We start from the raw sequence: 26,110 nt of genomic DNA on the forward strand, positions 1-26,110 counted from the left end.
CTTTTTAGTCCTTAACATGATGAAAGACAGTTTGATTTTTTTGCCTTCGTTTCCATTGCGAAATTAGTATTTTTGCAGAGCTCCTATGTTGCCCAGCATCCTACCACAACAATAACAACGTATTTGTACATAAACTTCGACAGGCAAGCGTCTTATAAGCCCCTCTTGCACTTGCAAAGTAGTCTGTCATTAGAATCCAAAAATATAAATCGTCCTGGGAACCTAGCATCGTGAAGCAAAACATAACAAATGACTGGAGTATGTTGGGGGAAAATTGTGCGAGCGGCTGATCAATAAGGTTAGAGATGTGGAGAGAAAAAACTGAAAAAAAACTAACAAAAAAGACAAAATTCTGTTATTTATTTTCTCTTGGTGGTCCGGGTACTGGGAGAGGACCCTGGGAAGAAGGTTGATTTTTTATAATACTCGCACTAGTCCTCGCACGGTAAATAATTGCGGCTTGGTTCCCTGCAGTGAAAATGGCCGCTCAACGAGGGAAATTTGTAGCAATTGCCGCTAGTCAAACTGTAGGTATCACATATGGCCTTTTCTTCCTTTATTTGATTGTAGCATGAGTAATTCAGGAAAGAAAACTCCATCGAGTCCAAAGAAGGGTCTTGGACCTGTGCCCGAACGCTCGGAAAATGACGACATCTCCACTTCATCAGGTGATCTCTCAATTTTAGAAAAAGTTTTCTTATTTTACGAGACAATTTATAGCAAGTCATAGGATAAGAATTCTTTTTTTCTGTAAGTTAAACAGACAGTTTGAAGTTACGAGAACAAAATCTTATTCTATGACTTGTTTTAAAATTTTTTCTTAAAATAAGCAGGAATCTCGAATTTAGAGTGGATGACTACGTACTCTTTTTATATAGACACCGCCGATTCTTAGTCTTTCGTCTTAAAAAAATGTCTTTCCTGATACTCTTCCAGGTGAACAAATCATGCAGTTTTCTACTTCTCAAGATGCTCCAGAGGTAGACGGCTCGAAAAAACGCTCGCTCCACGCTCAGTTGTCACGAAGCTTTTTTCAGTACCGTTCTACAAGTTTTTCGTCCTCTGTGGATGGCTTATCGAGCCCGTCTCGCCATAGGCTTGGTACTGTGCCTGTAGAGGATCCCATAACACACGAGAATGTAGTACACAGCAAAGTGCTCTTGCTGTACACGGGCGGAGCACTGGGATGGAAGTTCGATCCTCAAGGTATATTTAAGGCTCACCTGTATTTAATTTATCCTGAATAGAGTTCGGGGACGGTGGATGCTTTAGGAACCTTTTGGGTGTACAGCTGGGACCCTGGAACCCTTAGGCCCTACCAGACCTAGTTCAGCTGAAGTTTGGTACCCTACACTCCTGTATGCCTGCTAAGTTTGAGTCTTATGCCTGCGAACTAAAGATAACAGTCTCGCGCATAAAGGACAATTTCTTACGACTGACTCACAAATCCCAGAGAATCGTTCTTTAAAACACATGATTAAGGCTGTATCAGCATTTTTGGCAAAGTTCGGAAGTCTTTGGAAAATCATCAGAAATATTTGGAAGTTGGGACATTTTTAGAAGTTCTGGTGATGACCAGACGAAAATCCCATGCATTTGGCTCTGATAAAGTTGGCAGGTATATACTAGACTTTTTCACAAAATCCTTTCCTATCTTAGAGCTGCTATTTTCTAGGAACTACTGAGGTTGTCACTTACTTTCCTGATTTCATTTTCTCAATTGTGTCAATTGCTGGGTTTCCTTAGTCTGGGCTTGAATCTTGAACCAACTGATCAGTTTCCTGGAAAATTGTATCCTATTCTAGACCCACACTCTCCGATTTCTATACCCTTACAACAGAAAACCATACCCTTCATGGCAACACATTCCTATATAGCCTATATGTGGCAGTAACGCCCTCCCCCCAAAAATGGAGTGTAAAGCTAAGTAGTAAATGAGGATAATAAAATCATTGCAAAAATAACATCTTTCACCTTTACTACCAAGCTTAGATTTGCCATCTTTCTTTATTCATTGCCATGCAGTACACTCATCAGTATGTCATTGGTGATAATAGCAGTGTACAGGATGCATGCCCCATAAACTGCAGGGGTATCTTGTGAAAGATGTGTGCTGGGATGCTCTTTGGAAACTCTTTGCTCTTTTAAACTCCTAGAGAAGAGCAATCGGGACATGGCGAAAGGTTTAATTCAAAGGAAAATAAGAAAATTTAGCTTGGGCTAGAAAAACAATGTAAGAAAAGTGTTTTGCTTTTCTTGTGTAGGTCAGGTTATTCAATTGTGGTACTTGTTATCAAAAGCATGGCTAAGCATTGCTAAGCAGTACGCAAAGCAATCCATTGCACTCTGATCACCAAATGGCATAACCTTCGATGAAGCAAAATAAAGATGTTTTAGAAGAAATTGCCCTGTTTGTGACTGGTGAATAGACAAAGAGATCATCATGGCTGGGTTCAAGTAACCTCCGGGAGAGTTTTCTTTCATCGTTGATTTTTGCTCCCTGTTATTCACCATTTTCTCCACTAAGGATCCTGGTCCAGGCCGTGCAGGGCATGGAAGTCTTCTTTCTGACTTATCTTGGAATATCTAAGGGTCTCTGCTTGCTGGGTAGAGTGTTAGGGAAACCAACTGACATTGGCACTTGAATGCAGCACACGCTGCAGACACTCCAAAGCATTTCTTAAAAAAACTGATGATGGCATGGCTTCGTAGCTGTATAGAAAGTTGTTAGGAATTTGGGATCTTCTTTCGATATATTGTGTTTCTATGCAAGTAAAGGAGATTCTTGTCATTTTCTAATAGCCAAAGGCAATAAATTGCTATTCTGGCAGCCCAGCTGATATATTGTTTCTTTTATCAGAGCTAATTTCTTGCCCTACAGTCTGTAACCCAGCTCTAACAATAGTCTTGTGTTTTTTTTGTAGGATTTCAACTTGATAAGAATAACATCCTGAAGGAAATGAAGAAACTGCCAATGATGCATGATACAGCATATGTGGAGTACATCCAAGAGAATGTACTGGATGACATCCCAGAGGAAGGGATTGGATCAGATACTTTAGTTATGCCGTAAGTAATAATTTAAAAGAGTTACTGCAAAAATATCATACTTAGACAAGGTTTAGTAAATGTGTTTGAGTAACATTAATGTAGTGGTTGGTGTGACCCCTTAACCTATAAATCTGAACCCAGGTTGTTTAAGGTTATCATAACATCTTTTCCTTAGACAAGAGACTCTGATCCTTACTGTCCATCCAGAATAGAATGATAAGACCACTTTTTGCCCGAGGGGTGAGGGTGCAACACTGCAATTATTGCAGTGTTACTTTCTGCACCCTCACTCACTTTGCTTTTCATCAAAATTTCAACAATATAGATAATAGACAGAATAGTATTTGTCATAATGTGCGTGAAATTATTTAACAGTCCTACATGTATATGTTGTAGTTAATTTGTTATCTTAGGTAATTTTTCTTTTTCTTTTGTTTCAACTTCATTAGCATATATTACCATACCCAAAAACAAAAGAAAAAGAAAAATTACCTGAAATAAAAAGTTAACTACAACATATATATTCTGCCTTTCTGAAAGGAAGGGCAAGAAACATTTTCCACCTGTACAGCTTCTACTGATTTGCTATTATGTCAAATGATATTATCTATATTGTTGAAATTTCGATGAAAAGCAAGTGAAATTATTATTTGCTAATTTCTGGACTATACCATTTGAATATTTATTAATGTCATGGGTGACAAATAATGCTCACAATTTAGCCTGGGACCAGGCTCCACATGGGAGGAAAAAGGAAACATAAATCGGCGTGGTAGTCTGGGTAGGGCAAAGGGCCCTTTGCCCCTCCCAAATTCATCCCTCAGCTTGCTTTGCTCGCTAATATTTTTCCTATTTGACCCCAATTTTTGCCTTTTTCTTCCACTGTGGAGCCTGGTCCCAGGCTATTCATAATTGTGAGTTTTCACTTGTTAATCTACCAAGATCTTCATGTACTGGAAAGGTTAAGAGAATACTGGTCAGTAGGCAGCAATAGATCAGATGGAAAAGTGCTCATTTGTGGGGTAGATGTGAAAAAGGGGGGTCACCCCCACCCCCTTCCCTATTGAAAGGGTCTGGGGCCCTGAAAAGTGTATTTCAGAGCATTTTGAGTGAACAGGGAAACAATTATTATTATATAACCATGAGAACACAACAGAACACCTTCAAATGTTTTGTATTTACATGTTTGCTTTCAATTAACAAAGTGCTGCCAAGCAAATTAACAGATGTGTTATACATCTTAAAAAAATAATTTTCTGTGATTAGCTTTCGTGATGAGTAGATGTTGACTTTCACCATAGTTATTAGAGGAGACTGGTTATGAAAAGTGGCAAACATCAATGATAAAAACAACAGTGCTACAGTTTATGTTGGAAGCACCCTGAAAGTGCACAATCCTTTGTTTTCTGTTGGCAAATTGTTACGGAATAGATTAATGCAACGTTTTTATTGGTCAATACAATCAAAATGATAGGAATTCTTTTGAACGTTGTGCACTTTCAGGTCCACAAAAACATATAACAAAGGAGTCTGACGGGTTTCATAACCATTCCACTCAATTAACTATGCTTTCACTGATTGCTGAAGCTTCTTGAGTATACTTATCCGTATTCTTTTCTTCACAATCTGGCGAAATTTCGTCAATTCAGTTTATTAAATTTTTCGTATCTTTAGTTTGTTTAATTAAAGTTATTTTTATTGTACATTTATTTTTGTTTTAATTTATCTGTTTATTGCAATTCGATCGCCTGATACAATACGAAAACAAGATAAAATACAATTTAAGATAAAAATAGTGCCATAAGGACGATGAGCAAATGAGTTGACTCCATTAAAGGAAGCTGAACTATCAAAAAATTTTCCACTCATAAATATCAACAAAAAATTTAATTATTACTCATTTCTCGAAGATTAGAAACTAGAAATACTTGATGCTTAACATATTGATAGTTGTGACACTTTCCTTCTATTAACAATCCTATGAAAAAAAAGCCAAACGTAAGAGTATCATTTCTAGCGTTATGAAAGGTATCCTCTGAGGGATTAGGAAGAATTTACACTTACATTATTGTAAGTGTAAATTCGTCCTAATCTATCGGAAGATACCCTCCAGTGAAAAAAAAAAATAAAAAAACAGAAAACAGTACGTCAAACTGCAAAACATTCGTCCTTCGAGGATAAAAAGTTTAGTTTCTCTATTCACATTTGAGATGAACAATTCTTGTCTAAATGTTTGGTTTAGCTGCTATGCAGAGTTTTCGCTTCAGCAAGATTGCAAAACGAACAATTTGAGACAACAATGCGAATAGGATCAACAGCGCAAATACTGCGAATGGAAAACAGAGAAAAGCCACTTGAATCCACCGTAGGATGCCAATGATGCGTTTGTTTGGACCTTCTGGAAGGACTGCAGAGGACGCGAGAGTCGCTGTTGTCACGTTTATGATCGCAATACAGGACAAAGTTACCAGCGAAAAAGTTTCCATTCTATCTGCCGTACGGTCCCGGAATGGCTTCTTGATTAAATGATGAACTGCCATCAGAACACAGGCAACTGACATGCACAAGAAACAAACCATGGAATTGGGTATAAAGGCGCGAAATATGAGAAGCACAAGCCTTCGACCAATCAGAACGCTTTCCCAGTAGAGCGTCCCTTGATCATGCGGACTAGGTGGACGGAAAGGGCCAAGCAAAATGTTGGAAATTTCGTTGGTGCATTCTTCGCTATCATGTGAGGCATTTCCCTCGTCAATAATCGATGCAAGGCGGGTGTATCTATTGTGAGAGGCGGGTTTTCTTTTCTGTCTGGCGTTTGATGGCTGGAGAGCGCGGGTTTGCCAGCAATAGCGTTTCACAAGCCAGAAAATGAGAAACGGTAGAGGAGCAACACACGCGCCAATAAACTCTTTCCATGATATGGTCTTGAAATACAACCTTCCAGAACCCAGGTAAAGAACTCCGACGAACGGAACGATAAAAATGACGTTAAAAGCCAGAAGAGCGTACTGCCACCATTGCCAGCAAACAACGTTACCATCGTAGTAAAGATGCATTTTAGATCCAATCGGAACGCAGTGCATTAACTTGAGTGACGTTTCTGCCAGGCGCTCGTAACCCAACAGCACGATTTCCACGGCAACAGCCACGTAATGGACCAACAAAGGTTTGCGTTTCTTAAGTGTTAGATTAATCAACCAATGAAGACAGTATATTAAAAATACATGACCAATTGCTGCAAGGACCAGCCCAGAAAGGAAAACCTCTTTGGTGACCGCTGTCAATCCAGCGAATGGGCAGCCAATTCTCTCGTGCACGACAAGGACTTGAAAATTAAAAGCAGCGATCATTGTGGAAATGTACGGAACTTTTGCCATCATTTTTCGTACATTTGTGGTGCTAAGCAAGTCAAAGGCTTGGTAGAAGTAAAACGTAATTTTGAGATAGCCATTTTCGCCTTCTTTATTTTCAAGAACGTCCGAGCGTCCTTCCACAGTTTGTTGACGAACCTTTCGAAACCAGAAAATTTGGTTTTTCAAAAAGCGGAAAAGAGGAGGTTTCTTCAACAAATAAAAAGTCAAAGCGATGGTATAAAGCGCCATGAAAATCCACAGTTGATAATTCCATCGACACTCTTCAGATTTTCGGCACTTAGCTGAAAACAGTGTTTCGGTGAACCCGGGAGAACAACGCCCACAAAGAACACCTTGTCTGTTACCGTTGCAACTGTTGAATTCTTCTTGGTGTAAACTGTGTCTCTCAGGTTTACGGCAGTATTTCTCAGGACAAGGTATAAATACTAGTGACGAGGAGTTATTCAAGTTAGTAACTTTGTAACCCCAAAAATCCCGCTTGGCAACAATGTTGTGTCCATCGCATTCTGCGCCAAAGGGGCACTCCAGACATTTGAAGCCTTTACGAATGAACAGTCCTCTAGAAAATCCACTTTGAAGGCTGTACATTTTAGGAGGGCACATTGTGCAAGTGAAGAGTTCAGTTGTCACGTTGATGCGACAAAATTTATTGTCCTCTCCACCTTCGTAGTGAAAGTGGCTGAAATTCTCAAACTGAAGTGAGCTTCCGGTTCTGCATTGAATGGTGGAGTTCAGGTCCATATCGAAGTAGCCACCAGAAAATATTGTCAGAATGGGTTGAGGTACTAGCCTTTCGGCAAACTTTGTTTCGAAAGTAGTGTTCTTTATTATGATTGGTCCTCCGCTTTCCGAATGCAGAAATCTGCCAACGGTAAAAGCAGTTCCCTTGAAAGTTCCGTTTCTTTCCGTGCGCTTGAAAGTACAGTCCTTGAACTCGACCTTCGCACTGCCGTATCCAACATATACATATCCTGTGTCACGCAAGGCAAAATTATTTGTGAAATTGCACCTCCGAAACTTGACATAACCGTTTATGATCTTAATCGCCCCCGTCTCAAATCCAAAGTTGTTTTGAAATAAGGTGTCTTCGAATAGAACGCGACTGGTGTAATTCCATTTTGGGTGTGTATTCTGTCCACCTCCTTCTTTTACACAGCCTTTGTCTACATTCTCATCTGAGTCAAAAAGAAACAAAAACACGCCCTGTGCAGTCATGTATCCTGGTAAGTTTGCGCATTTCCTTACCCTCCAAACCTTCCTTTCCAGACTGAAACTGTCCTGGAATTTGCAACCTCGAATGGTCAGCGTCTTGTTTCCCTTGGCAACAAACACAAACGCATTAGTTGGGCGACCTCGAAAGGTTGCATTTTCTATCGAAATGTTTGCTTCGGAAAGAAACTGTTTATTTAAAGGTGGAATACTCATGCGAACGCCATAAGTGGTATCCTTGGCGTATTTTTCCTGTACGGTTTTGCCGTCAAAAATAGTGTTGGTCACTCGAATTTGAACGAGGACGCTGTTGTTTAGCAAACCGTATAGATCCATCAAGTTATCTCGAAATGTGCAGTTGTTGATGCTTGCGACCGTATAAAAATTGCTATCGTTCATGTTTAGTTTGTTGTACGCTTCTATCGAAACGCCATACATCGAGGAAGTCACAGTAACACCTTCCATACGAAGGATGATGTTTGAAGTTATGCTTACTGCAACTTTGTAATTTCTGTCGAATGATGTATTGAAAATTTCAATTGTTCCAGACTGAGTAGTACCTCCCGTAACTCGTAATGTCGGGACCGACTTTTTTCGATTTGTCCTGTTGTCGTAGAAGCGGGAACCATGAACTCTAATGTCAAATGTTCTATTTGCGTTTGTAAAGCTCTGAACTGCGATACATGTGACTTCAGAGTTATTGGCACATTGCAATTCAAAAAAAGACACTGAGGCTCTTCTCACCCTGGAATAGTAGAGACTGCGATTATTCATAAAAGAATTACGCTCAAGATATATGTTACTGTACGTTTCTTTTGAGACAGCTGTAGGCAATTCAATATCAAGGAAACGACCTCCGCCACTGATGCAATAAACCTCATTCATGGTTATTTGCAGATAAATAGTATGGGAAAACTTTCTTGTTTGATTCGCTGAGAACACAATTGCACCCCTTTCCAGAGACGTTGTGTGGAAGCCATTTTCTTGAAACCTGGTTTTGGCGACGTTTAATGACAACAGTATGTCGGTCTTGAGAAAAAGTTGATCAAAGTGGATTCTCACGCACAGGGAATTGTTTAGAAAGACAGAGTTTCGAATAGTTACATGTACGTTCGATTTTTTTCGCACTCGTATAACAACAGCTGATTCCCATTCTGTTTTCTCGCCATGCCTTTCTCGAAGAGTGCAGTTGATGATCTCCACGTAGTTACAGTCTGTAAAGTTTAATGTTGTCTTAAAGAACGATATGTTGCTTAACGATATACGCAAAACCTCATTTGATCTATTATAAAAATGAAACCCTTTTGGACAGGTCACGTGGGCTTCTGTTGATGGTGAGCTGAGCATTGTGACGTTTCTCGTTACCCGGATTCCCTGATAAGGCGCCTGCGTGGTTAACTGCTCGCAGTCATATGGTTGCTTTGCTGTACCACTGCCGTTGAGGATAACCATCCCGCCCTGAGACACGAGCTTAACAGCCTTTGCTATTGTGCGACAGGGCTTTTCACTGGAGCCACAACCGTTGGTGTCGTTTCCGCGTAAAGAAACGTAGACAGTTTTTTGATACTCGAGGCATCCTGTAAATTAGAAAGACATGGAAATGAGCAGTAATGAGGATGTTCTCCTCGCAAGATTTGTTACATGTAGACAGAGACGCATTAAGCAGGACCGTGGCAATGGGCCCTTTGCAGTATACGGCGTATGGTATAAAAATCACATTGCTGGATGGCAAACGACGCAGTGGGACTATAAAAAGAAAGGATACTAGCTTTTTGAATGTTGTAATCTCTTGTTTTTCTTGTCCCTCTGCGTCGTTTGCCATCCAGCAAGGTGTTTTTTGTACCATGTGACCGTACTCTGCCAAGGGCGCATTTGCGGCTTTACGGCTCTCTTTCTTGCCTAACCCCCGTAACGTACGTCGAAAAATCAAATCGCCACTTTGGAAACGAAAAGGGACTGGAGCCGAAATGCGTCCTTCAATACGCGCTAGGCGCCGGTAAGCTTTCGTCAATTTTTTCCTCTGTCTCTAGCAACAGTCCCAGGAGTCTTTGCGAAAGTTCACTAGACCCAGGCTGCCTCTCGTTTCTAAAGTGGCGATTGTGAAAGATATCGGTTTCTACGGCCGAGTCTCCGGCTAACTGACCGCCGCCTTGAAATTTGCCAATGTGATAGACAGAAAGCAAACTCAACAAAAAAGCTGCCAATTTTCTGACTTAAACATCTAAATTGATCAAACTGAATAGTAAAAGAACTGTCAAAACTGGTAGCAAAAAACCTCATGAGTTTCGATTAAAATTTTCCAACACGCTAGAAAGTCAACAATTGTTTTAACCAAAACCCTAACGCTATCTGATGTGACCTTGAGTATCAGTCAAGACAAAGCCGCACTTGCCGCCCCGTTTAGATTTTATGCTTTTGTCGTTTGGCCTCTTGCCAAAGTCCCACGAGTTGTCCGTGCCTTTAGTGTTCCGGCAGTGCAATACTTGCTTTGTATGTTCTAAATATCTAGCTACGTTCTTGATAAAGCTTAAGTTTTATGCGTTGGACTCGCCCAAAGAAGAAGTGATGATGAAAATTGCCCACCTTAAAAAGTGTCCCAAGCTGACGATTTTAGCTCTGGTCTTTCGTCAGGGCGGTAGGCAATCAGTACGTTACTTTATCATTTCGCTCAGTAAAACTAGATTTTTGTCCCTCAGTCGACGCTCAGAAGAGCGTACAATTAAAGGTTCGGGTGCCAGTTGACACGAAAAAGGCCTGCGTTTAAACTGTAATACCGTAAAATTCCAAAAATAAGCCCCTCCAAATAAACGCCCCCCCCCCCCCCCCCCCGGGGAAATAGCCCTCAAATACAAAGCAAAAACGGTAAATTTCTTTTCGACTATAAGGTAAGCCCAAGCAATTTTGAAACGCAAATTTCCCTCTCTAGATAAGCCCCTCAAAAAGGGCCTTTGAAAAAAAATAAGCCCTGGGGCTTATTTTCGGAATTTTACGGTATCCTAAATATGTTGTGTGCAGCATCTGATTAAGGCTTCTTTGCCGACCTACACCCCATCGCAACTAGTTGTGGTTTCGATAAATGTTCATCACGCGAGTGCCTTTATTGATTTCGTACTCCTACAAATCAAATTAGGCCATGTAACATAACTATATATGGTGTGAGTTATGTAAATTTACCTACGCTATTTAGAAATGAAAAAGTTTGGTTTTATCGAGTGAGTTAATAAAAATTTAATGACCACCGCAAAGTAGATTTAGAAGGGGCAGATTTACCCTGGCCAAGGGCTACTGAGTTTATATAAAGCTAGGCTATTATGCTCAACTGCTAACGGACTAACCTGTCTTAACCATTAAGAGAAGAAAAAGATGCGATACAAAGACAAACCAACAAGCAGCCATGGACTAACGTTTCCTGTGGGTGTGAAATGTTGTTTTCTGGGTTGCAGTTGTTTAAATGCTAAAAACTGAAATCGATTAGTCATGTTATAATGGCTCGAAACTGACTCGAAAATGAAAGCAATTCGCTTACGCCAAGTGAATTAAAACAATCATTAGAACATTCCAGTTTAAAACTGACATCGCGGCTATACAGCTTTATGGTGAGACACGGTAAGGTGGAAAGTTTTTTTGGAACTGAAAGTCGTGATCAGTATTGCTCTTGACAACAACTTGGTTTTAACGGTACATTAGTAAACAAACAAAAGGAAAAAAATAGGATAGTGGCCGAAACCGAGCATTTTACCATGGTTTTTATTAATTGGAGTCCAGCCCCGCGTAACAGGCTATTTTATTGCTGAGTGAAAGGAAGCTAAAACTGGAGATAATATATTGAAACAAAATACATTTACAAATTAAATAGTAAATCATCGATTGGCTCATGATACGTAATTACGTCCATCGTTGGTTCTGGAAAGCACATGATAGAAAAAAATTAACTAAAACAAATTCATTTTGCCTTCACTAGGATGCTCCGCGCTAAACGTTTGAGTCTTGCCGGGATCATTTCAAAAAACGCTGTAAGGTCATTTACCAACTGAAAGCTATCTAGCGAGATCAAGGAAAGGAAACGATGTGGGCGTTGGTTAAGACGAAAATCGTCAGTCAGGTCCCCGTTGTTGTAAGATGACTGTGCATGATTGCTGCAAACAAACACCTTTTTGGTTTAATGCAAATTTAATTTCTGTCCGCGCTTTCTTCCTAGATTGAGCTTGAACTTCAGAATCTTTGACGCATTCTGATATTTAGGGAATTCCATGCCAGTTCAATATTCACATACCGAAGCGTGACATGTGTCGATGTTTGTCGCACGATCACTCATTAGACCTTTACGCGATATTGTGTGCAGGAAATTGTGTTAAAAGAACGATATTCTGAGTTCCAGCGGCACAGACTTGAAATTACTATCCTTTTAAAATCGACGCTCACTATTCTGACTTGTCCTGAAAAGCAAATTTGAAGAATATAGGCGCCACTTGGACATCTGCCATAGCGCACCCTATTTGCATAACCTTTTTTTTCATTTCTCCTGGGTATTACAGCCGTACCAAAAGAAATTGAAAACAATGCTTATGCAAAAGTGTGGGGAGGCAAGTAAGGTGCATTATGGGAGATGTGCAAGTTGGCGCGCGCTGTTGAGAGATTTCAGCGTAAAGTCACGTGACGAGTTAGTCATAATCATGGGCAGTGACACGTAATTAAGTTTTAGGTTCGGAGTCCGCTTTAACGAGATCTTATCTTTTTTTAGGTGTGATCATTGAAATATACCTTAAAACTGATACTTTCTTATGGGGTCAGGGACTTTGTGCTGCAACTATCCCGCCGTTTTTAAAACATATACGGAATGTTGTCGTAGCAATTTTGTAATTTCACTCTAGTAATTTCTCACTCATGATACAATATAATCAAAATCATAATCATAATATCAATTAATTTATATAGCGCCAAAATCCGTAAATCCAATGGAGCTTTACAAACATTGATATCATAGCATCATATTATCAAGATTGTAAACATCGTAACAACTAAATATATTTTGATCTGAATTTATTCAGGGTGAGTAAATATGGAAAGCGCATCTTTGTTGATGTTCTTGAGATGCCAGAGAGTGATGTGGTAGTACATTCAAAGGACCAAGACATTCAAGATTGGTCAAAAGTTGCTCTACAGATCAAGGAACATTATGAAAATTATCATGGATTTGTCATTCTTCATGGCACTGACACCATGGCCTATCTTGCCTCGGCTCTTTCATTTATGTTTGAAAATCTCGCAAAATCAGTCATCTTTACTGGTTCACAGGTAAGCTTAGAGAATGTTTTAGCTCCCTCACAAATCGCCTTCAGTCGGGAAAATAGGGGCACAGACGCGGAGGTACTCCTTTTAATGGCCTATGCGGGGAGGCTCCGCCCGACATGGTTACTGACCTTTTTCAGGCTTCAGATATATGAAAGGGTAGGGAAATCTATCGAGTCGGTCGGTAGAAAGGCTCAAAAGGGCTGACAGATACATTTTATGGCTGTTACAAAATCGAGAAAACGTTCTGATTTTGTGAGTTATTCATATTTCAAAGACAGTGGATTTACAGAAGTTAAAAGGGATGGAAAGTCCCAAACTAATTATGTGAAAGGGGTACCATTTGTCAATAGAAGGTGTTCGAAAGGGGTACCTTTTCTGTCAAAAATGGTAAATAAAAGCTGTAAGGGGCTTGACCTTCGGGCGGAACCTCCCCGTATAAAACTTTTTTGACTACCTCCCTCCCCCGGGGGGGGGGGGGGGGGGTGCACAGACAGCAAGTGATACACCATGAAAGTAGGATAAGGTTTTTTCAATGATAATTTTATTGTATTTTTATTTTCTAAAGCACATCATAAATATCCCAATACAAACTCATATTTTCGCCATGGCCACTATTTCGCAATATCATCTCCAGTGACTCACAGCTTGAACTTGGACCGCCTGTGATAGAATATGAACGTCCTTGGAAGTTTGAATTTCCAAGCCAAATTTCAATGGGATAGCAAGCATATCAGTGGCTTTTACTTAAAGTACCCTGTAAACGTCTCGTATTTTTGTTTTATGTTTTTTTCTAAATTTCTCAATGGATTTTTTATAGTATGCTCTGAGTGATCATTTGAATGATGGAAGGCAAAATCTGCTGGGCGCTATCATGATTGCAGGTCACTATGTCATACCAGAGGTAAAGCGTCTAAAGCCTGTTCAGCTTCTTAGAGACCTTTAGATTTTAAGACGAAGACGTCTACGAGTACGAGATTTCTCGCGCGTGAACCAGCGTCATTTTGGCGGGAAAAAGTAATTTCCTTCGTCATCCTACTACAAGGTTGCGAGAATGTCACGGTGACGGAAACAAGTTATCAAATGTTAGATGTTTTATCATTTTGTGGTCGGGAGACATAGAGAGATAGAGATAACATAGCTAACTTTTCTGTTAAAACAAAAGTACAATGAGGCTTTATTCCAGGGTCTCTTTTTGGAGAATACGCGAAAAACTTTAAGTTAAATCTCGTTAAGTTAAGTCTCTCCAGGGAGTAAAAACGACTCGAATTAATCGTCTGAAATTCAGGCTATGTTTATTCACACTTTTGTCATTTTTCCCTTTTTTCAATTTAGGTTACTTTATTCTTCCATGGGAAACTTTATCGAGGGAACCGCGCATTGAAAGTAGATGCACGAAGGTTTGGTGCGTTTGACTCTCCAAACTGCCCTCCCTTGGCTACAGTTGAAGCAGGCATTGAAGGCAAGATCCTAGTTAAAATTGAGGCCTTGCGATTCAAAGACGAGGACGACTACTTTGACGACTAGGTAGTGGGAGCGCGTGAATAAGCGTCATTTTGGCAGGAAAACGCGATAGCGGCCGTCATTCTATTTCGAGTTTTAGCGGGAATGTCGTAGTCGTGGAAACAAGTTTCATCATTGTGTGATCGGGCTAATGATTGAACCCCTTCAACTAAAAAAAACCGCGCTTGCTATACTGGTGAACTAACTTAATTTCGTCTTCGTAGTTGTTCTCGTTCTTGAATCTTAAGCTTGAATTATTTTTTTAGTTTTTAACTTGTTTTCCTTTTTTTCTGCGACTGATACAGTGGAATGGGAAGAGCTTTTTCTTGAAAACCAAGCCACTAAATTCCGTGTTCACACAAGAATGAGCTCGCAGATTGGAGTGCTGAGGATTTTCCCTGGTATCACTGCAGAGGCTGTGAGTATTGAATGAAAGAGAAATCTGACCCCAGTTGTTGGACTGAGGTGCATAACGCTATTCACTGGTTAAATGACATAAATCTCTATTCGGTGGATAGTGCTACCAAACGTTTGAAGAACCGTGGCTACTGTAGGTGTTAAAAGGTTGATGATGTGCCCCATTATTATATAAAAATAAGTATTAAGAACTCATTAATATTTCTATAACTATAACTGTTAACACTTAATCCTCACCCCCAGCTACATCAAACACTTAATTAATTTTCAAGAAATACATAACAGTTACTTCAGTGAATGAGAAAAAGTAAATGTAGGTTGTTGCCCCGTTGTTAGTGAATGGCTGGGACATGTTTTAAGTTCTTAAGAATGTTTATTGTACCTGATATCTTGAGAAAACGGTAACGGAAAATGGACTTTTCCCTGAAACAAAAAATAACGTCAAAACTTGGTATGCGTGGCTATAATGAAGGCTGAGAAATGGTTGTAGGTGCTTCAGGCTTCACCAAGGCAATCTACACTTCCCCAGCGATTTAATGGTGCAAAAGTAATAATAGAGAGGTTAAGCGCCACTGATTCCCGTTTGCTGTTTGCCGTTTTTCCCACTCTAACTGAACTGGAAACTCTGCGCTCCAAGCCATCTAGCGGAGGAGAACGTTTATCGTTATTGTGCCCACAGACAGTCCGTTTTCTGTAAACTGAAACTGCCTCATTTCCAATGATGTTTCCTTGTGAAATAAACTGTCTGAAAGCACCAAAAAAAGTCACTGTCTACTCACGTTTTTCATGAACGTCATCCCGCAAATGACTGACGGCAAACGTGCAAAGGGCGGGAACGATTGATCACGTGAACATCTCTGCCCTTTGCCCTGAATGTGGTGCTTAATGTCTGTAAAATGAAGCGGAGCTTCAAGACTCCGATTTGAGACTTGTGAATAAACCAAGGGATATTTTTTCAAGTAATAAAGGTGCTTTTTTTTAGTTAACAGTGAATTTATTTAAGTGTTTTTACCCTTCATTTTCTACTTAGGTAAGTGCTTTCCTGGAACCTCCCATTGAGGGTGTAGTACTTGAGACGTATGGAGCCGGAAATGGCCCTGACTCGCGCAAGGATCTACTACAGGAAATAAAAACAGCATCCAAGAGAGGCGTGATAATTGTCAACTGTACACAGTGTTTGTATGGTCATGTGGTTCACGACTATGCTACAGGAAAGGTGGGATTCTGACTTGTGAAATTTTAAATGTAATGTAACTTTTTAGCCATGAAACCGAGGGGATCTTTATAACTTGTTAGCAAGCGTCCGTGTGATTTATATCGAGTTAAATTTGAAAATTTTTGTTTTTGCGTAAAGGAAAACTGGAGGACCCAGAGTAAAACCTCGGGGAGTAAGATAAAAAATTGAGGTTTGTCAACTAAGTTGATAATTAGCAGTTATTCGTCTTTCGTATGGTTAAGAATTATGGAGATCAAGGAGGATGTTTTCGGCAAGGGCAGATAACACCCTCCAAGATCTGCACAATTCTTCAGATCGTACGAAAGCCGAATGCAATAACTGTTTTATTGTTCATTCAAAATAATTTCCAGTTTAAAAACGAGCTAAAACTTGCTTACCTCGATCGATATTTGGTTAGCCTTCGTAGCATGGCGGTTTTGGTTGGGTGCGCTAAGTAATAAAAGGCGGGCGAGGGCAGAGAAACCACGAGGAGATTGGGGCGGGAGCAACTTGAAAAATTTTTATTTTTCTCGCGGCTTCGCCGCTCGTGCGCCCGGCTCGACGAAACCACCATGCTACGCAGGCTAATATTTGTACGTTCCTGTCTTCTTGTGCCCGTTTCTCGGCAATGGATGTTCAGTGTCAAAGATATTAAATAGCAGATGTCATCCGACGATTTTATCCTTGCTGTTCTTGCTATGTTTTTAGCCAGTAATTCGGCTATTACGCGTGAATTGTTCTTGCTCTACCAGAACAACGCAACCTCGTTCCCAGGGCGTCTCTTTTGCCAACCGTTTTTCTGGCGATTACCCCGTGCTATGGACGTCGTCTTCCAGATAGGTTAACGCCAGCGTGTCAACCTCCTCCCGTGTTACCTTTTCCAGACAAGGGCATTTTTTTCCTCGCTTTGCTATCACGGAGGAAAATCAGAGACTTCTGGAACTCTAGTTAATTTCTGGATGCTCAATACATGCCGTCATTTAGTGTCAACCACTGCCTGACAGGCGCAAAAAAGGGGAGGGGGAGAGGGAGAAAAGCGCAAAAGAGAAAATGGAAGGGAGCCCCTGCCATAAGGGCCTGTGTTTTTGCATTCCGTTCACCCATTTCCTATTTAATCCGAGTACGTCAAGTGTCAATATGCGACCAATCACAAATAGGGACGTTCCTCAGCATGGTCCAAACTTAATAATTTTGTTTATACGTTACCCTCTTCCCCCCCCTCCCTTTTTACCTTCCTCCTAATCCCCTGCCTCTTTCGAAGCCTGCTACGCAGGCTACTAATGCGTACCTTTGTTTTATACACTGTATCAGGCGTTGCTAGATGCGGGTGTTATATCAGGGAATGACATGACCGTTGAGGCAGCACTGACAAAACTCTCCTACGTGCTTGGACATGTTGAACTCTCACTTGACGAGAAGAAAAAGGTAACTGCTCATTGTCTCTTGATACGTATATGAGTAAATATGGTCAATGTAGCCAACCATGACCATAGAGACCTTGAGATTCTAGGACGAGAACGACCACGAGTACGAGATTTAAGTTACGTTTTTTCACGTATTCTCAAATGATAGACACACAGGAGGAGGTTAAGTTACTCCCAGCCGCACAAATAATAAAACCTATGACTCTATAACTTGCGTCCGCTAACACGACATTCTCGCTAAAACTCGTAGCAGAATGGCGATGACTATCACATTTTCCCGCCAAAATGACGCTGGTTCACGCGTGAGCAATACTCAGTATTGAGAAAATCTCATACTCGTAGTCGTCCTCCTCTTAGAATCTAAAGCTCTCTCATAAATAGTTAGCGAATACATACGTCTCTTCTCGTTCCTTTTGCAACGAGTAGCGAGGAGAGTTGGCTATATTCGCAGGTAAGTTCTTAACTGGTACCTCTGTAAGGCAGACATCCACTGACCCACCCTTCCCTCTTTTCATAAAATAGATACCTGGACCCCGTCCACAAGAATGCGTTGTTGCTTGACGACGCATAAGTTTTTTGCGCTTTCATCATTTTTCAACGCTGAAACGATCACAGAAGCGGAGCCTTTTGAAAACGGAGCACTATCGTTTTAGTGTCGACGGGCTTAAAAAATGCTGGCGTTATAGCTACTCATGCGTGGTATAAAAACTTAAACGGCAGGAATCGACGCGAATATCGTACACATGTCTGAGAATGGCCTGGGAACGAAAATGCAACTCAGATACATGTATGCGTTTTGATTTCTGGTATAAACGGTTGAAAGCGTGGCGAAAACGCCAGTTGAAGGCGGACGTTTCAATACCCTGTTTTTTGCTTCTCCAAGACAGACACTTAAGGCCAAATATTTAAACGAAGTCTAACTTAAGCCCCGTTTTAACGCATCTTTGAACCTTCAGATCTCTTCCTTAGTGGGTTGTTTTAAGAAGATACATGCTGTCATAAAACTGTTCACATAAAATGATGTTTACATAAAATCGTTGGGCAAATTGAAAATGACTTAGATAGCGGATTTGTTAAACACTGGCTAAGCTACGTTTAAATATTTGGCCCTTAGAGTTTGCCTCTGCCACCCTTCAATCGTTTTCTTTAACTCTTCATGGGGCGGTCGCCTCCCTTAATGAGACAACTTAGAGTTGGTCCCTGCCGTTCTTAAGGTTTTTCTTTTACTGTCCTTAAGGTAGACGCTTCTCTAAGGTAGGCACCGAGGGTTAGTTCTGTCTTTGTTGTCGTTATCTTAAAATCTACATAAGGTCGCTTCTTTAAAACCAACACTGTCCGACAGTTGACATCCTCCTTTTACACGGGGTTTTACCACCAACATTGACAGCACTGTCTCTTCTATTATTTTGTTTACATGTTGACGTCGTGGTTTTTATTTTAGATGATGAAGACAAATCTGCGTGGTGAGTTAACACTTTACAAAGATGGGGAACAGCAGCAGTTTTCCTTGCGTGACAATGAACTAATTGATGCTGTGGCCTCGCACTTCAAAGTTGGTTCAACTGAGGTAAATTAGAGCACTGCGAAAAAACCAAGCATTGTAGATGCAGGTCGTTATTAAGGCTATGTTCAAGCTATGCCGGATGGCTTTTGCGCCACCACGAAAATCATAGCGGATATGGCTTCTGTTCACATACAAGAACGGTTTTGGTGGCGCGATTTCTTTGACGGAGCGAAGCTGTGCCGCGCCGATCTCGAAAGTGGAGAGTCACATATCGGACAGGTTCTGTGCCACACTTCGGTGCAGTGTGAACACCTATTCGGCGGAAGTAAATAAGTAGGACCCACTGAGACGGAAGTAAATATTCAGGAGCGAGGAATGGCATTTAGTGCACCAAATCCCCTCGGCCAACCGCTCCGGCTGGATGTTCGATATGTGTGTACGAATAGGCCATTTCCGAGTTCTCCCGAGCCTCTGTATCAAAACGAGGTTAAGTACTCAGCCTTTGATATGAAAATGATTTTTCATTCTCATGCAAATAAAACTCATTTTCACAAGAAAGGTTGTGCACCTAGCCTCATTTTGAAAGTGAGGGTTTTTGGAACTGGGAAGTGGCCTGTTGTGCCGCCTGGAGCCGTTGCTGTTCATGCTCTACACGAAAACTATCTGGTATAGTGTGAACATAGCGTAAATTTCTTAAAATGGGAAAGACAGAAAAGGTCATTTAGTTGAAAATGCGATATTGCCTGTTATCATTTAAACTACTTACCCCAATGTTTTGATTGGCGTAGAGGTCATTACGTCACTGCACATAACTGCTTACAGACAACGCTTTGCTCATGCGCAGTATGGCAAATATTAAACTGCTCGCCGCTGACAGGTCACGATATTTTTCTTAACCTCGTCCACTAATTGTTTATTATCGTAACTAAAATGTTTCGTGTTTTTGTCACGCTTTTCTCAAAAACAGGAGGTGACTTACATCAAACGAGCGTTATTTCCGGTACTCACGTGCCACGCCGCAGGAAGAGGAGACATTGTTGCTATGGAAGAATTACGTAAACAGGTAACCATACAGTCTCCACGTACACAAAGAAGGAGACTAGTAGCCATACACTGAGTATCAACCAGTCTAAGTAGCCGCCTACTTCATCTTTGAAAGCCTACGTATCCTCTCCTTAATGGAGGTGTGTCACAAAATTTATCAAAATGTAAACAATTAGAACCATCCACCAAACTGAGTGAAACATAAGAATAACTGCTCAAAACATTTTAAAAAAGGCTATAAATAACAGAGTGCGATGGCGCCAAAATTGTCCCCGAGCTCGCAGAAGTAAGCCTGCTCGCAGGCTATTAAGGAGCTTAAGTAACGAAGACGGGGACCGCGATGGCGACGGCGACGGCAACGAGAAAGGCAAAAAAGGAATAGGTTTACAACTTTGCCACGCTTTTTTGTACATTTCTTTGCTGTCGCTGCACGACTACAACGTGAAAGTGCCTAATTTCACGCTTCGTCGAGTACGTTAACACAAGACAATGACTTTTTTTGACTTTTCCTGTTCTTTGATACAGTCTTAGAATTCAACTCCAGAAAATTTGTCAACATTTGACGAATTGAACGAGTTGGAATAAGCGCGATGAAGTTTGAGGTAGTGCGAATTCACTTTTTAAGTGACGTTTTCGCAGCTATCGCCGTTGGTTTTGCTTAAGCTCCCTAATACAATAGAAGGAACGAATGGACAAACTTGAAGAAGATTGAAGCGGATTGCAATCGTGGTTTTTGGAAACTTGTTAGCCTAGCAATTATTAAAGTTCATTTTTGTTGCTTGTCCCAGGGTCTTGTCTCTTTCAAATATGTCGGCGGCATTGTGAAAAACGAAAAAACCCTGCAGGAGAAGTTTGATATAATTCTTGGGAGACACGTCTGTTTGACACGAAGCTGTGATTTGGCCCCGCATACACAAGGAATTTTCCAAGTTCCATAGCGAATAAGGACGCGCACTTGGCATTTTTAGGGAGCTTAAAGGTGATGTTACATGAGGACGATTCGCAACGACCATTTTTAATGCAACACAGCTTTGCAATGTTGGAGCAATGTTGTAACTATTCGAAACGATGAAGTTATGAATATATGAAAATCATAAATGTGAACTGTGGAGTGAAGAATTAAATGAAGGATGATCATCGCAGTTATATACGCAACTTTTGCAGTCGCGAAAAGAAAGTCCGAAAAAAACATTCGGAACAATGCCGCAACAATGTTGCAACCCTTTGTTGGGCTAAAAATCGTCGTTGCGAATCTTCTCGTGTATAATCACCTTGAGCAAAGACGTCTTTGAGCGACGCACGTCAACCGGAAGTGTGGCGTTCTTCCGTTTTATCTGCCTTGGCGCTAACAAATTTGTATTGCTCAGTTTCTTTTCTCTTATAAAGACGATTTACCCGAGAGTTTCAACCAAACCACTCTTCAGTGATGCAAAAAGTCCACTTCCCGTTGACGTCCGTAACTCAAAAACGCTGTTGCTCAAGCTCCCTATTAAAAAATGAACAAGACAACCGTGACACGGCCCCTTTGAGTGTGGTTAAGTTTTGCAACTCTCTGATCCACTCACTAACCATTGCCAACTGTTGTAAACTTCTACCAAGCCCTGTCTTCGATATTCCACTCTATGTCAACGCTTGCCTTGTTCATTACGTGTTCAAAATGTCGTTGAAAGTCTGCAAATGGTAACCTCGGGCGCTTTCCATTCAACAAAAATTCCGGTTCGAAATTTCGGAAATTCCACTTGCCTAATGGGACAGTACATTCCGGTTGCACAGACTCGACCCAAGCTACCGCGCGTTTAGTTATTGTTCTTGTAAGCAGGATACAAAAGAGAGGTACTGGGGACAACATTTTGTCAAATGGACAGGGTCATTTCGGGCCGACCAACTGAAATGACCAGACCAGTCAAAGTGGACCGCCTTCAAAGCTGATCCCGAATATTCCGGTCGGACCAAACCGAAATGGTCCGTTCCATTTGATGTACCAACCGAATTTTGCGGAATTTTGGGTTGAATGGAAAGCGCCTCTTGTTTATATTATTTTGATAAATATCTTAGTCTGCGTATCATGCGCTTGAAATGAATATGGGCTCAAGAAAAAACTGGACGCGCGCGCCCTTTTTTTTCTTTAGGCGCTTGGAAAGCCTCTCGGACAGGCCACCCCTCTTCCCTCGCTTGTCTCCCTCGCGCCCGGCCGTTTTTTTCTCAACCCTTATGAATATCAGTGATAACAATTATTCCTCGAGCCCGTATGGGCTCTGAGTCAATCTATTGACTCAGAGGCCATGTGGGCGACAGGAATAATTGTTTCAGTAAAATCCAACTAGTTGGTCAAAAATATCGAGACAAAACAACTTTAGCTAGTTAAAGCTAGACTTTAATCCTTTTTTTGCCGCCAAGAGCCCGCGCTTTTCGTTACTAGTGGGCTATAACATATAGCCTAGTAGTATAGTAGCTCAACCAATCAGAACGCAGCATTAATAATAGACCACTAGCTGGATTTTACTAAATATCTTTGATTATACTGTTCTTTGTTATGAATAACATAGTTGTGGCGGGCGGCATCATTTTTGTTTGTTTTCTTAGGGTGGTGTATTAAATGCTGCTACCAGCCATGATGGACGCACGCCGCTGCACGTTGCGTGTCTCGAGGGCCAGTTACACGTTATACGTCACCTCCTGGCCAAAGGCGCATCGCCGCACGTTATTGATAATCACGGACAGACTCCGTTACACGACGCTCTACGCAGCGCTAACGAGGAAGCAGTTTTGCTCCTCCGAGAGTTTGGGGCACATTTGGGACCAACTACCATGGATACGGCGCAGAAAATGTGCTCCCTTGCCGCTGATGATAAAGTTGATGTACTGCGGGCCTGGCATCTCGCTGGAGTGGACTTCAGTGCTGGGGATTATGATCGAAGAACAGCCCTGCATGTGGTAAGTGGAACACAGTCAATATCAGAGACGGCAAGCAAACTCTAATTGCATTCTCCTCGTATGATTGTAATCGGTGAGAAAATCAGTGATACACTTTTCCTTTAAGTGCTTCTTGCCAACTTCAAAAGGGGAAATAAAGCTTTCCCTCCTGCACTCCCCCCCCCCCCCTCCCTTATACAATGTTGTGCCGCTATACAAGTTACCTGTAGAAAAAAACAAACAACCCAACTTTGAATGAGAGGGGGGAGGGGTGTGGATTGTTTTGTTTACGGGCATTGTCTCAACAATTTTGTCGCCTATTGTCATGTGGTCTCCATGGAAGTTTTTAAGAATAAGGACATGAAAAAGACTTTTTCTAAGATAGCGGATGTTGGAAAACAAATTTTACGTACGTCCAGTAGTGCAGCAGCTTCGAGACAAGGGCAAATTCGTGATAATTAAGATCTTTTTATTTTCAGGCTGTCTGTCGAAATAACGTGAACACAGTAAAGTTCCTGTTGGATTGTGGTGTTGATTTGAATGTGCGCGATCTTTACGGTCTCACTGCGCTGCAAAACGCGGAAATTTTTGAAAACACAGAAATGGTGAACTTGCTAAAGTCAGCCATGGCAAAGAAAAAGGATGCGACTGCCACGTAAAAGACAAAGATCTCTAATTCATCGTTGTTTACCCTGTCTGTCTCTTCCATTACAAGGCGCCGTTTGTCTTGAAGTTTATATAAAATGGAAATGCACTGATTCATTCCCTCACAGCGCCTGAGGAGTTCTTAGGATCTTGGTACAGAGGTGTTTGTGCGGTTCGAATTGGAATTTAGATAGTGCTAAAGAGGAGACGGAAATCGAAGTATTCGGAGAAAAACCTCTTGGAGCAAGCAAGAGAACAATCAGCAGACATGTCAACACAAATTTAAACTTTTTTCGTACTTGTTTTATCTTTCTTATCCATCCGCAATGCTCAACACCTGCAATCGTCACGCACATCGTCATTTTTTTGTGGGTAAAAGTTAAAGTAAAGGGTGTTTAAGCGGCTTGAAGAAAGCCTTGAATCCACGGGTTGCCTGCAGTAAATCAGACGTTTCATCAGATGAGAAATCTGAACTTCTTGATTCCTCCTTTTATTCGCAACATTGCCAGAACAATTGAAAAATAACAAACATGCAATTATAATCTACAATGGGACTCCTACAATACTAGTACTACTGGTGGTGTAACTTAAACATGTGGCCAACACCACCCTTACTTAATTAGTACTAGACCCACAACATCCTAACCTAGAACTAGGTTGCAGTTACCAAAAGGGACCCACCCCATCCTAACCTAGTACTAGGGTGTAACTACAACATGGGACCCACCCCATCCTAACCTAGTACTAGGGTGTAACTACAACATGGGACCCATCCCATCTTAACCTAGTACCAGAGTGTAACTACAACAAGGGACCCACCGCATCCTAACCTAATACTAGGGTGTAACTACATGGGACCCACCCCTTCCTAACCTAGTACTAGGGTGTAACTTCAACATGACTTGAGACCCACCCCATCCTAACTTAGTACTAGGATGTAACAACAAGGGACCCACCCCATCCTAACCTAGTACTAGGGTGTAACTTCAACATCCCACCCCAGCCTTAGTTGCTGAGAGAAACGGATGGATTCATCGATAAACTCACGTGTGAGATTATGAAAAATATGCCACTCGGGTCCCGGAGTTAGTTTGTTATGAATTTGCGAGTAGTATATTTTACAGTAAAACACTAGTGTCTGTGTAATAAACAAATCTATTTGATCGGATTACCACGAGAGACACCCATAGCCTCCTCCTCATCTTCCCGTTGGTAAGTCCTTAACCACCGTGGGACTTGGCTCTTCATTCTCCGAATGCAGAAAAGTTCCCCTTTTAACATCAGCGTAGCTTTTACCTCGGTCCATAACAAGATAGTTTTAAAGCCGATTTAAAAGCAAAACCTGATTAAAATCTAAGCACGTATCTTGTACACTGATAGCCTTAGTGTCTGGAAATATCTGGGAAGATTTTTTTTCGATAAGATCTGGTTGTATAAGGTCACGGCGCAATTGCCTGTCAGAGCTGTTTGTGGGAATTGCACTCACAATCATATGTTTTCTCACTCTTTTTCAATAAAGCGTAAAGCGTGAATTCTCCTAATGTATGACGCAGTGTGATTGATTTCACTTCTCACCCGTTGTCCATGGGTGCATGTCGGAAATGACCATAAAAGAAAAGAAAAGTCACATACACTCTCTCCGTCTTACACGCGCACACACGCACACACGCACACACGCACACACCAAAAAGAAATTAACAGTGTAATATTTTTTACAGTCTTTGTTAGCTCAAATAGCACGACAGCTGTACGATGTTGTAAGCCAAAGAACCGGGAGCGTGGACAGTGGACGTGACGTTGAAGATCACATTTGATAACTCATGCACTAATCTTGCAGGTTGATGTTATTTTAACAAAATTTGCCTTGATTCGTGAAAAAATTGCATCATTGCAACATCCGGTCTTACGAAATGCGATGACTCGTGAACTTTTCTTCTTAGTTATTTCACTGCTAAATCCGTTGCGAGCGCAAATCTTCGATCTCTGTTAAAGAGCCGGAATTGAAAGTCCGTGATTCGTGATTTTGTCTTTTAATTTACAGTGATTAGAAGGTGAGGGAGGGGTTGGTAATACCCAAAGTAAACTTTTTCAAAAAAAATCGCGCTAGGCCGCTTAATAAAAATTTTACAAGGGACCTGATCGGAACATGCGTTGCATGACGAGCTAGTCGGGGCTGTGGATAAATATAAAGGTCTCTTGTCTGTCCAAAGCGTGTTTTTTTTTTTTACATTTTTTTTTTTATTTGTAGATTATTGCTAATCTGTATGAAAAACAAAAATGACTTGAAAAAATGGACCCTCGACATGAAATAATCGACCCTCGACATTAGACTCAAATTGAGTTACAAATAAAAACCATCAACTGTGTGAATTTGATAGAAAACACAGGAACTATGAGCTAAAAAAACAACCAAAATAAGCCGATAGAGGTTATATTTTGAAATGTCAAACCATGTGACATTTTTGAAGGTATAACACAAGCCTTTGTTGGAACTGGATTGTTGAAAACCCTAACTGAAAAT

The 26,110-nt window shown here is 41.0% G+C and overlaps 1 protein-coding gene across 2 annotated transcripts; it reads left to right on the forward strand.

Moving 5' to 3' along the window:
- The first annotated feature begins 416 nt into the window (after positions 1-416).
- LOC140944984 (60 kDa lysophospholipase-like) lies at positions 417-25,105 on the forward strand. 2 transcript variants are annotated; one of them, XM_073394099.1, is made up of 13 exons: positions 417-668; positions 937-1,206; positions 2,925-3,069; positions 12,683-12,929; positions 13,744-13,827; positions 14,259-14,385; positions 14,732-14,844; positions 15,874-16,059; positions 17,371-17,484; positions 18,925-19,050; positions 19,955-20,050; positions 22,615-22,965; positions 23,718-23,765. In XM_073394099.1, the coding sequence occupies exons 1-13, from the start codon at positions 572-574 to the stop codon at positions 23,733-23,735; spliced, it is 1,974 nt and encodes a 657-aa protein (XP_073250200.1). In that variant the 5' UTR covers positions 417-571; the 3' UTR covers positions 23,736-23,765. The 2 variants fall into 2 exon arrangements, with proteins under 2 accessions (XP_073250200.1, XP_073250199.1); XM_073394098.1 differs by having other exon boundaries at positions 419-668; positions 23,424-25,105.
- Positions 25,106-26,110: the final 1,005 nt, after the last annotated feature.

This window comes from Porites lutea, chromosome 7, assembly GCF_958299795.1.
Source record: "Porites lutea chromosome 7, jaPorLute2.1, whole genome shotgun sequence".
Taxonomy (NCBI): Eukaryota; Metazoa; Cnidaria; class Anthozoa; order Scleractinia; family Poritidae; genus Porites; species Porites lutea.

What these genes read in the sequence shown, in the direction of transcription:
- LOC140944984 (XM_073394098.1), top strand. Translation starts at nt 572, where the DNA reads ATGAGTAATTCAGGAAAGAAAACTCCATCGAGTCCAAAGAAGGGTCTT. An exon ending in CGACATCTCCACTTCATCAG is followed by an intron (nt 669 to 936) that starts GTGATCTCTCAA and finishes ATACTCTTCCAG; the next exon opens with GTGAACAAATCATGCAGTTT. An exon ending in CACTTGACGAGAAGAAAAAG is followed by an intron (nt 17,485 to 18,924) that starts GTAACTGCTCAT and finishes TTTTTATTTTAG; the next exon opens with ATGATGAAGACAAATCTGCG.